The sequence below is a fragment of the Eurypyga helias genome, unplaced genomic scaffold, assembly GCF_000690775.1.
Source record: "Eurypyga helias isolate BGI_N326 unplaced genomic scaffold, ASM69077v1 scaffold3570, whole genome shotgun sequence".
NCBI lineage: Eukaryota > Metazoa > Chordata > Aves > Eurypygiformes > Eurypygidae > Eurypyga > Eurypyga helias.
The window spans coordinates 45,151-57,668 of NW_010225092.1; the positions used below are offsets into that span (position 1 = coordinate 45,151).

A 12,518-nucleotide genomic window follows, 5' to 3' on the forward strand; every position below is an offset into this window, starting at 1 on the left:
CTGCCAGCACACAGTGCTGGCTTGTGTTCAGCTTTTCATCTGCCAGTACCCCCAAGTCCATCTCCTCAGAGCAGCTCTTAACCCATTCTCCTCCCGGCCTGTACTTGTGCTTGGGATTGCCCCGACCCAGGTGCAGGACCTTGCACTTGGCCTTGTTGAACTCCATGAGGGTTGGCAGTGGCCCACCTCTCCAGCCTGTCCAGGTCCCTCTGGATGGCATCCCTTCCCTCCAGCGTGTCACCGCACCACACAGCTTGGTGTCATCGGCAAACTTGCTGAGGGTGCACTCAATGTCGTCATCCATGTCACTGACAAAGATGTTAAACAGCACAGGTCCCAACACTGACCCCTGAGGAACGCCACTTATCACCAGTCTCCACTGGGACATCGAGCCGTTGACCACCACCCTCTGAGTGTGACCATCCAGCCAGTTCTTTATCCATTGAGTGGTCCATCCGTCAAATCCATGTCTCTCCAATTTAGAGACAAGGATGTTGTGCGGGACAGTATCGAAGGCTTTGCACAAGTCCAGGTAGATGACATCTGTTGCCTGTCCTACGATGAGGTTGTGATGCCATCGTAGAAAGCCACCGTATTCGTCAGGCACGATCTGCCCTTGGCGATCCTATCTGTTGCAAAATACGTAACCTTAAAACCAATGCGTCTTGTTTCAGTGCCCAAGTTGATTGATGTGCAGATAAAAACGCCTCAATGAGAGAAAATGAAAATTAATTTAAAAAAACTTTCTTGTTTCATAAATGCAGGGACTTTTAATGGAAAAACGTAATGATTGTCTCTTCATGTCTCAGTCATCCACAAAAGATGGGCACAACTGCCCCAAACAAACAGTGTACCCCAAAAATCCTTGTATGGACTCCTCTGGGGGTTTTTCTGTAACAGCAAGAACAAAAAGTAGTTTATCTTTGCATTTTTTCCTTTAAAATTTTTCTTCTTTCTGGAAATCTACTGAAGAGCAGCATATGAATGTGCATATGAATAGAAGATGAGTAGCGATTTTACTCAATACTACTTCAGGTCCTATTTCTTAAATATTAGGTGGTTCTTGGAAATCTTGGGTAGCACTTTAAGGGATGAATGGATTGACCTGCTGTTTCTGAGGCTACTGAGATGATGCTTTGGTAGTTAGGACTGAACTAGGCATGATTTAAGTAGGTATCTTCACTCAAAGTCCATTAAGTCATCTTATATGATCAAGGAATTGGTTTTAAATAAATTGTTTATAATGAAAGTTTCAATGAATTTGGTATGTGCATAGCTTTGCACATTTGACTGTGGTTAAATTGTGAAGTCAGAGTTGACAAGTTACTGAGATTTGGAATGGTGTTGAGGTGTAGTAGAGATATTTGACTGTTTTAAGGCTTTTGTAGGAAACTGTTACACATTAATGAAGATCTTTTGGATTCCAAAAAAAAAAAAATAATCTTGTTATATCCATCCATTAATAACATCAGCTTGTTAATTGTATTTTGTAACTGTTGTTTTGCTGCAGGTCAGCTTATCACCAGCCAACCTCTTGCAGACCAAGATTACTGCTATCTGGAGAGAGAGGTTCGGGTCAGACGTCGCACCTTGCTCCAGCGCTGTTGCACACTCTTGAAAAATTCCCTGTGCACCGGCTAGATCTGCCAGCACTTTATTCAGTCAGTGCCAAAACGCCTGAAGAATCGTGTGCACAGGTGACATTTCAGTCTCTTGCAATGAGTAAATGATATAATTCTGGAACAGATTAGTGGCATCAATATGAAGGCAGCTAACTGGAATGAAATTTAAAAGCCAGGTTTTCATAGGCTCCTTCTATTTTTTGTTTAAAAGAAAGCAGTCTCTAGGGAGTGATTGAGATCTCTCTGCTGATTAGTGAAAGTAATTACATTTTTAACTTACCCCCTCGGTCACATACCTAATGTCAACTAAGCTTGATCTGCGTATTTGGTTCCTGATTTTCATTTTATTAGCTTGTGTATGAATTGCAGTGCTGTGGTTCCATGTTCAGTTTTCGAAACAGTTTGTGCTGGATTTTGCATGGATTGCAAACCAGTTAAATTCTCATCTTGATTGCTCAGTTTCAGCAAGTTTTTAAAACATATATGACAAGTAGTTGTTTTGTAGTCTTCCTAGCACATTAACATAGAATAATTGAATGAGACAGCTAACAGTCACGAACACTTGTTCAGAAAACCTTGATCATGAGATAATTCTGTTTCACCAAAACATTTTTATATAAAACACCACAAATATGGGTCATTTCCCATTCCAGGGGAATTTTGTTGCTCACAAGTGATAATAACAATAAATTAGTTTAAATACCACTTTTTTTTTTTAATTAGATCTTTCGTGAAGCTCGAAGAACAGTACCAAGTATTGTTTACATGCCTCATATTGGTGACTGGTGGGAAGCTGTCAGTGAAACTGTGAGAGCTACTTTTCTAACTTTGCTGCAAGATATACCATCTTTCTCCCCAATATTTCTACTGTCTACCTCTGAGTCCATGTACAGTGAATTGCCTGAAGAGGTAAGTTTATTGTGGAAGGAGTCATTGTCAGGGAGGTGTGTGCTCTTTGGAATGTTTCAGTCATGTGAAAACACCCCGGTTTGCACTGCTCTTCTAACTTGATCAAAAATATGTCAACCTGCAAATGTAATATTAATTAAATGTTTGTAATTTTCTGTAATGAGGGATGTACATCCATATTACTGATTTTTATAATCTCCATGCTACTCTGGTGAGAAGACAAAATTGTTCATTTTGCCAAATTACTCCAGGGTAATTAAATGCAGATTTAGTCTAAAGGCCTAACCTTTAGCTCTACGTCTTCTGAGGTTCAGGATGCGGGGAGGGGAGTTCCTTTCCCCGCGCCCCCCCACCCCCCCAATATTTTCTTTATTTTTATTTTTTTTTCTCCCATCCTTTTTCTTCTTTACACTGTAGAGGTGGCTGTTGTTAGGGTCATGGGATACTGCAGGTTTGGTTACTACAGAAAATTCTGTGAGAACTGCAAGCGTTTGTTTTTCCTAAACTCTGTACGCAGCTTTGAATAGAATTTACGATCTTTTGTGGCTAATTTTGAAAAGTTTGTGACTAGTGTTTTAATATGGTCATTAATCATGTCTTTTTGAGTGGGGGCTCAATTTTCATACGGCTTTTTTTTTTTAGGTGAAGTGTATTTTCAGAATCCAGTATGAAGAGGTTTTTTATATTCAGAGACCAAGTGAAGAAGACAGATTACGATTTTTCAAAGGGTTAATTCTTAATGAGGCAGCGATGCCCCCACCAAGAAGGAAACAGGCTGGTAAACTAAGATACAGTCAAGTCAATAATAATGTGATCTAAATGTTTTGGATTGTGATATTTTTCTTTTTCAAAAGGTGTGGTTAAATGACAGTGTAATTAAACATTTGACAATATTAATCGGTGCCCAGAAAAAATTCCATGCGTTACAGTTACCAGTTTTGGAAAACGGAGAGCTGTGGGGTTAAGGACGCAGTGATAGATCCATGAGGTACATTAAATGTACGATGAAATTTGGAGAGGCATAATCCCAAGAGGCACTCTATTATTATTTCATAGAATGGTTTGGGTTGGAAGGGACCTTAAAGACCATCTAGTTCCAACCCCCCTGCCATGGGCAGGGACACCCTCCACTAGACCAGGTTGCTCAAAGCCTCATCCAGCCTGGCCTTGAACACTTCCAGGGGTGCGGCATCCACCTGTTCCAGTGCCTCAGCAACCTCTCGAGGAAGAACCTCTTCCTGATATCTAATCTAAACCTCCCCAATTTCAATTTAAACCAGTTACCCCTTTTCCTGTCACTACAGGCTCTTGTAAAAATCTGCCTCCCCCCCAGCCCCGACAATTTCCATTGTCTAACTTCTTGGTTTTTTCCCTAGCTCTTCGTGCTCTGGAAGTTCTTCCTCTTGCACTGCCATGTCCTGCCCGTGAGCTGTCTGAAGCAGAAAAACAGCGAATGGAAGACCAGGAAGAGAACACATTGAGAGAGCTGCGGTTGTTTCTCAGGGATGTTACCAAGAGGCTGGCCACAGACAAACGCTTTAACATCTTCAGCAAACCGGTGGATATTGAAGAGGTCTTGTTTCAGTAATGTGCAAACAATGAAGTTGAAACCACTAGAAAAACAGTATAAATTAAAAAAAGGAAATTTATAAGTTATTAAGAAAAATAGATGTTTAATCCAAGATCTTTCCAATCTAAAATGCTTATTTTTAGCTGGTGAGCTTGTCTCAGCCTCATCATCTGGGATGCAAGGAGTTGGAGCTATCCCGGTGACCTACTGAAAAACCTTGTGCATTCCTGTCAGTTTTATAACTAAATCAGCATTTAAAAATGCCATCACTCCGTTTCCTACCAGTGCTCTTGAAATATTTGAAACCATAAATATAATTCTTTAATTAAAGCATTTACAACGTTGTAATCAGAGGCATGATCATATCGGGAAAGTAATCTGTAATGTATTCAGCATTAATAGTATTGTTGAATAATTTCAGCAGCAGTGCTTGTGGATGCCATTAATCACAGATGGTAGCACATTATAAGGCATTAACTGGTCGATTATGGAGTGTGCACACCTAACTGATGAGACAGTTCGATCTGCAAATCTATTTTCAGGTGCTGCTGTATGAATAGGATTGTGTTTGGCCTGACTTTGAGGTCAAATGCTGCCTTACTGCAAGCTTTGCAAGCTTGTTAGTTTTTTAAAAAAACCAACAACTAAATTGTTTCTGGAGAGAAGTGTCTCTAATGGAAGACATTAAGAGATGAATATGGGACATTAAAAGTACAGCATTGTAGGAAGCAGATTTGCAGAGTAAATTCCATACAGGATGGAATAACCATCTTTTATGGGCCTATGCAGTCCTCTCTTAATTGAGCTTTCTATACTGTTCAGTAGCTGACTGTTTTTGAAAGACTGACAAGAGCTCTTTAACGTGGCAACTCACAGTGTGAGCATGGTCTAAGCAGTAACTGTGATTGTGTTATATATTTTTTAATGACACTGCTTGGGAAGTCCATTATTGTAGGAAACTTTTCACTCCTAGTAAAGGCAGCTTTTTCCCCAAAGAACTTGCAGTGTAAACTTATGTGCATAAGGGCACATAGAGAATAAATTACTGTCCTTGCTCCCATTTCCATTCTCCATCTACAAAACTTCTTACTTAAAGATTTGCCAAAAATATATCACAGCACTAACAATTAAATGTAATCCTTTCTGTCCCACGTGGTGCATTTAAGCACAGGACTATCCTTTCCTTTTCTGCAAGAGCCTGTCTGCTTGAGTTTCTGAGAAAACGTGTTAAGTTTGTTCCACTCCTGCTTGCATTGCAGAGAGTGCTGCTGCGTGACAAGCCAAGGGTTTTCCTGACTAATGTTTACAGTTTCCAGTGAAGATTCTGATGATGTAGTCACAAGAAAAGGAAGCCCATGGCTTGGCTTTCTGATTGCTAAATCAGTTATGATCATGCTTCCATAGAGGGAGACAAAAAGAGAATTTTTGCCATTTTAATTTTTCATCGTAAATTTCAGTATGTATATTTAAGGAATTAGGTGATAGACTGCTGTCCACCGAAGTAATGCATTACTCTTCGTGCATGTCATAATATATTTTTGTATGAATATATACAAATATTTTATGAAAAAAAACCTCTTATGGAGCCATTATGGTTTGGTCTGAATATGTATTTAACTCTTCCATATTTTGGCAGCCGCCATCATACGTGGGCCATTTCAAAAGAAAAAACACAATACTGTTTCTGAGACTGCCAGTTTTTTTAATTGATTGTGATCTTAATCACATTGAAACATTCTAGTATAGGGTTTTTTTTTTTCCTTGAAGTAACAGATTCATAGATTGTTGTGGTGAACTTTGTTACAGCAGCTGTGCTGATGCATTTGACTATCAAGCTTGAGCCCCTTACAGTACCATTAATTATATTAAATACTTTTAAGCGTACCCTGGTGATTGCTAAATCTCCGGTTATGAGCTAAGCTCATAGTAAGCTGTGAACCCTGGCAGAAGGCTTGCTCTTTAGTCTGCCCTTCTGTACAGTCAGTCTAACGTCTTCAGTCAATAAAACCTGACTTTGTTTTGTTGAACAGCTGATTGATGGAATTGTTCAACTGAAGGTGTTTAAAAGCTGTAATTTGACTGTTCAGTTTAATGAGAACTTTACCTACAAGATGAACAAAATATAGCTTCCCTAGTTTTTCCTAGGGTTTTGAGTTAGGCTGATTGGTTTTGCCTTTATAATCCAAGACTGTGTTATAACGTTACTAAAAATGTAAAAAAAATCAGTCTAAGTAGAATTAAAAATATTTTTATGTTAAAATGTGATGCCTCAAAAATAGCTTTAAATTCATTTTGAAGGGTAAATTGATGAGCTCCTGAAGAAAAAGTAACTCTGGAAGTCTTATGTTTTATTTAGTCTGATAAAACTTCTCTTTTCCACATAAATTTGCTTAGAAGTCAAAATGTTTACTTAATGTATTGAATCCAGGCATGTGGAATGAATAAAAGCATAAAGATGTGATATTGGCAATGTTCAAATGAAATGCTTATGGTCCTGTGTCACTTCTGTATGCTATTTGTTCATAGGTTTCAGATTACCTTGAAGTTATCAAAGAGCCAATGGACCTATCAACAGTAATAACCAAAATTGATAAACACAACTACTTAACAGCCAAGGATTTCCTAACAGATATTGACCTGATCTGCAGCAATGCATTGGAGTACAATCCAGACAAAGATCCTGGAGGTAAGGACCTACGTCATTTTGCCCTACCTAAACCCGAAAGCCTGGCATTTAATCATGTATTTGGTTACTATTCAGGTATTTAAATAAACTGAATGCGATGTGTTAATTTGGGTAAGTCCTAAGGGTCTGTGCTTCTGGTATTCTGAGGCATGTGGTGCACTGGGGGACTTTATAAGAGCAGGAGAAATACAGCGTTCAGAGCTGTTTTCTAATAAATTAGGTTTTGTAGTTCCTTTTCAAATTTGATAGCTCCTTTTCAGTGAATAGACTTCTTATATGCAACAAAAGCCCAACGTAATTTGGAGAGCTCTGTAGAGAATCCTGCACGCAATCTGGCAGTGGCCCGCTTTATTTCCACGTGGGCTTAGAACATGCAATTCACACACAGAAATTAAAAACTATGTATTTGGGGATAGAAATAAAACAGGATAAATCATCAGGCAGGGAAGTGAGTTGCAGCTGATTAGGAGAGATTAGAAGGTATTGTCGTGACAAAGTGTGGTGGGATGCTTTTAATTAAAATGGAATTTGTAGGTTGAAATGCACGCAAAAGCTGTTCGCACTCAGAACTAAGGAAAGAACATCTTGTGTACTCTTCGCTGGGGCTGCCTTACAGCGCGCATTGCCAAAAGAAAGCCCTTCAATTGGCAGTTTTCAGAGTCACCAGTAAAACAACAACAAAAGCACCCTTTTAATGTAGTCGCATTTAATGTTTGCGATACTTGGAAATCTGGGTCCATCTGTACATGCAGTCCAGTGCGTTAAATTTTTTCATTAAACCCTGTGAAATCACTTTCCCAGGTTCAAGTCTGATTTTAATTCTGTGAGGCATTTGCAGGTGCCTCATGCATGGGCTGTATGCAGTGTATCGTCTGGTCAAAGTTAAGCTTCTTTCACATTGCCTTTTGAACGTAGGGCTGGGTTCATATCTGTAGGGGATAAAGTTTAATTCTTCAATTTATGATGCATTTTGTTACACAATTAAAAATGAGACACCTCCTGCATGTGACTGATGTATGTTTATGACTTTGATGGGTTTGGGGAAATATAAATCCTTTGTTCTCAATTTTAGGCCATTTGGATCTGTGGGCTAGGTTGTTTGATCTCGGAAATGTGGTCTGAAGAGGTATTTTGTTTAGAGCTGGTGTTATAGGTCACATCTGCTCAGCCTCATAAACAGTACGAGTCGCAGATTCAGTGTGGCAGACATTACATAGCAAGGACAGCTTGGGGAACATTTAGTTTCAGAAATTTTTATTAAGCTTGTCCAAAGAGAAAGAGTTCCAAGCACAGATACAGGATGAGTGGACAGTGGGTTGAGGGCAGCCCTGAGGGGAAGGACTTGAGGTGTTGGTTGATGAGAAGCTCAGCATGAGCTGGCAGTGTGCACGTGACCTGAAGAAAGCTGGAGAGGGACTTCTTACAAGGGCCTGTAGTGACAGGACAAGGAGTAACGGGGTTAAATTGAAAGCGGGGAGGGTTAGATTAGATATCAGGAAGTTCTTCCCAGAGAGGGTGGTGAAGCACTGGAACAGGTTGCCCAGAGAAGCTGTGGATGCCCCATCCCTGGAAGCGTTCAAGGCCAGGCTGGATGAGGCTTTGAGCAACCGGGTCTAGTGGAGGGTGTCCCTGCCCATGGCAGGGGGGTTCGACCTAATGGTCTTTAAGGTCCCTTCCGATCCCAACTGTTGCATAATTCTGTGAAATATATTCAGGGAACCAAGGTAGGGATATTTTAGTTTTCCCTGCTGTCAGGACTGAGCTCGGAGAAATTAATCTGGCTATGTTGAGGTTAAGGTTTGGATTAGAGTTTCTCATCATTGAGTAAGTAATGAAAGATAGTTGCATCCTCTGTGTTGTCAGCACTTGTTGAAGTATTGCACTTCTGACATGCAAGATTTCTTCAGCTGTTGTATGAAGACACTACTGAAATAGCACGACGTGTCAATTGTGGCTATGCATGACGTGCCTTCTGATGCATTAACTAACCCATAAATGCACACATTCTTTAAAGCTGGGCATAGATGCTTGCCTCTGCTTCATGCTTGAATTTGCAGAAGAATTATACCATACCTGCTTCTATCCCGTCGTTCAGTTGGAAAGGCAATAGGAATACCAGACTGGCTGGTTTTATATGTAGTGCGGATATTCACAACTGGCTTCTTGGTTTTTGTTCTTCCTCTGCTGCTTTGCTATAAAATTTCAGATAGGTTGTATAGTAAGACTGTGTGCATTGTTTTTCTTTTCCCCTTTCCCTCCATTGTTTGACCAGGAAATGTTCTTAAAGGCTCAGAAACGTAACCATTGGGTGTTAGACATAATAGCATTTACCTCTTTGAAGTACTGTGAGTGGGAAAGTCTTGCCCATCACACTTTGAGAAAAGGAGTAGTTCAATCAAATCTCTTGTTTTGATTTTTCTTTTTTTTTTTTTAAATCTTCTTTTTTTTCTCCTCTTCCTTTCTTTTGTGAGGGCATCTTAAACTTTAGTATCTGACCAACTTGTGAAAGTCTAATATTGTAAAATTACATGTGCGAAGAATGCAGTGTTGTTGTTTGATCATAAAATATGACGCTTCACAAATACATGTGGGTAAATATTTCTGTTTTCTAGTTGATTTAAGTGGCAATAGGTTTCCTCAGAAAACACGTAGGGCTCATTTGAGCTGGATGCTGGATATTCTTTTTCACTCAGCAGTTTTTCCAGCTGTAACATTGGCTGTTGTTAGAATTATAATTCTTGTTTAATACATGTTCACTAATGTTCTTAATTGTTGTCTTTAGTGATTATTAAACCAGATTAAATTTACTAATTGTTTAATATGTTGTAGACATTAATGTTGATGTTTGCTGTTCAAGTACCTCTATCAGCTGGAAAAAGTAATTCCGTATGGATGAATTGACAAATTAAATATGTTTGTACTAAAAGCAAACAATCAGTGTTGTAGGTTTCATTGAAAAGCCACATTTTACATTCTCTACATTTGGGCTTACTTATTAAGGTGCAATTACTTGTCAAATTTCAACAGCATTGGAATAATTTCTTTTGTGTGTTTCAAAGGTATGGGAACAGGTTTTCTCTGAAAAAAACCCATTGTTTCAGGAGGCACATTTAGGCTTCCAGTGTGGGCACTATTTTTTGCTTTGTTCCCCAAATAAAGGTGAAAATGTAACAAACTCGAGGTTTGTTTCTTGCCAGTTGTTCTCAATAGATTAAAATAAAAAGTAGCTATTCAATGTAAGCAGTACATTAATCAGTTTTAGCACAATTTTGAATTCTCTAACACTTGTTAGATAAAAATTAGGCAATAATGTAAGGTTAAAAAAAAAAGCGGGAGGAATAGAAGCAAGCCAGGTCTGCTTTACGAATTCAGGAGATGTCCAGTATGATTCTGCAGGCAGTATAATTGTATGAATGTTCCTAGACCCCAGTGGTTGAATTAATTCCTGGACAAGTCTCTTGTGACTTTTGTGACTCTCTGCGCTGTACTTCATTATACTGTGTAGATCTGCCTGTGGAAACTGGTACACTTGCTGATTCTAGCAAGATTTTAAGGTTTACAAGTTGATTTTGGTGTGTTCATCATTCACTGTTTGCATTTGTTTATAAATGCCACTATTGATTAAAGTAACAATTTGTACTTCTGAAAACTCCTATCTCTCTTAAATGGCTGGGTTGTGAATTTTGAGCATGCTGTGGTATTGATCCATCTATGTTTTCATACATTTGTAATATTTCTCCGTTACTTCTGCCCATATCGGTGTTTCAATGTACAATACAGAACAACGTAAAACGGTAAAGAATTTACGTAACTGTGATAAAATTAATGAGTGTGCTGGCCTGTTTTTCAGATAAAATAATTAGACATAGAGCCTGTACTTTGAAGGACACTGCTCATGCTATCATTGCTGCCGAACTGGATCCAGAATTTAATAAGATGTGTGAAGAAATCAAGGAAGCAAGAAGAAAAAGAGGTATGTTTAACTTCATTTATCATAACGCAGCATATATGGGATAGAAAACAGAATGTACAGGTCTCCATTAAAAAACTAAATTTAAAATGAAATACAGAATGCTTGTCGGACTCTGGCAGTGCATTTTAAAGGGCAACTGAGCTTGAAACCTGTCTACGTGTACCAACCATGTGAGCTGGTCCGATAAATCACCATCCTTCTTTACAGAAGAAGGATGCACTGTCTGTTGGTACAAGAAGTATGGTAGGACACAGTGAACAGATGAATGTCGGGATAGCTGTACTAACTGGAGATGCGGTGAAACCAGAGCTGTGTTCTAAAAATGCCACGTAATAACATGCAGTGTAATAACAATCATGGTTAGGGAGAATGGCATTTAAAACAGGGGGCGTTTCAGTTCACCCTGGCATGTGCACAATTGTACTTTTAGTGATAATCTTGTGATTAAGTAACAATGATTACATCCACATTGAGCAGAGCATGACGTTGACATTCTAATAGTCCAGAATCAGGAAATGTAGCCCCTTACACTGGAGTACATCACTGACTTGGTTTTGTTTAAATTAGTGCAGTTATTTTTAACTTGTAGTCCATAGACCTCCAAGTCTGTGGGATTTTCTAAATTGACCAGAAAAGGTAATCAAAAGCACAGGCATATTCCCAGTATGGGAGCAGGACTCTGTTTACATGGAGTACTCTGTACCTCCACGGAAAATTTCTCATGTTCTGAAAATTGAAAATGGTTGAAAATCACTGTAACATTAGAACCAAATTTCATGCTGATTTAGGGATTACTGATTTCAATAATTCCTGCTTTGCCTCCTGCTTTGGTACCAAACTGCATTATGTGGTTTCTAGGTTGAATTTGGCTGGTCTTAACTTATAGCTGCTGGTTCCTGAAATACTTCTATCAGTAGATTGAAGACCCTTTATTAACAAATTTCTTTGAAGTATGCAAGTATCTGTAGGCTTTCTCTTCTTCAGGTTTAAATAGATAACAGTTCCTTTTATTTTCCTATTCAGTCACATATTTTTTTTGTCTAATTCTGTACAAGCTTCTAATGCATGTCTGGAATTGTGTATAAGAGAACCAATTGTAATTCACTGGTGTGGTAAAATAGTATTAATATAATACCTTCATTTCTCCTCTGTACTTCTCTATTAGAAGTAAAAGAATATTCACAATTCTGGCCTTGGTGTCACGCTGTGAGCTATGCTCAGTTAATTATCCATTATGAGTCTCCCATGATTGTTGAAGACTGTTGCTTCTGAGGATAAAGTAACTGTTTGCAAGAGCTCTTTGTTACAGAGGGTGACTACATAGCTTGTACCTCCCTCCTTGCACGTCTTCCAAAAGATAACTGGAATGCTGCCCTTCTTTTTGTGGCAGTGACCAAGTAGTATATATTTCTGGGTGCAAAATCTTCAGACTCTGTTTAAAAAGGTGGGTTTTCAGACATCATAATTAAGGCAGGTAGTGTCATACAATGAAACTTTTTAAATCAGAGAAAGAAAGTACCATTGGTGTCAGATGCTGGTTAGTGGACATTCAGATATATAATTTGGGTATCAGTGGACCACCTACCTGGACTTGTGCAGACTGTTTGACATTGTCCTCCACAACATCCTTGTCCTTAAATTGGGGAGATACAGATTTGACAGGTGGAACACTCAGTGGATAAGGAACGGGTTGGATGGTCTCACTCAGACTTGTGGTCAACAACTTGATGTCTGAGTGGAGACCAGTGATGAGCGGCA

General features: G+C 39.0%; 1 protein-coding gene across 1 annotated transcript in view; it reads left to right on the top strand.

Annotated features, from left to right (window-relative positions):
• The window catches only part of ATAD2B (ATPase family, AAA domain containing 2B), a 69,044-nt gene that overhangs the window by 34,638 nt on the left and 21,888 nt on the right, over nucleotides 1–12,518 (top strand). The window contains exons 18-23 of the mRNA XM_010148081.1: nucleotides 1,511–1,697; nucleotides 2,346–2,531; nucleotides 3,174–3,309; nucleotides 3,908–4,104; nucleotides 6,628–6,787; nucleotides 10,638–10,760. Coding sequence (XP_010146383.1) covers nucleotides 1,511–1,697; nucleotides 2,346–2,531; nucleotides 3,174–3,309; nucleotides 3,908–4,104; nucleotides 6,628–6,787; nucleotides 10,638–10,760 — 989 coding nt within the window. The remainder of the gene's footprint in view (nucleotides 1–1,510; nucleotides 1,698–2,345; nucleotides 2,532–3,173; nucleotides 3,310–3,907; nucleotides 4,105–6,627; nucleotides 6,788–10,637; nucleotides 10,761–12,518) is intronic.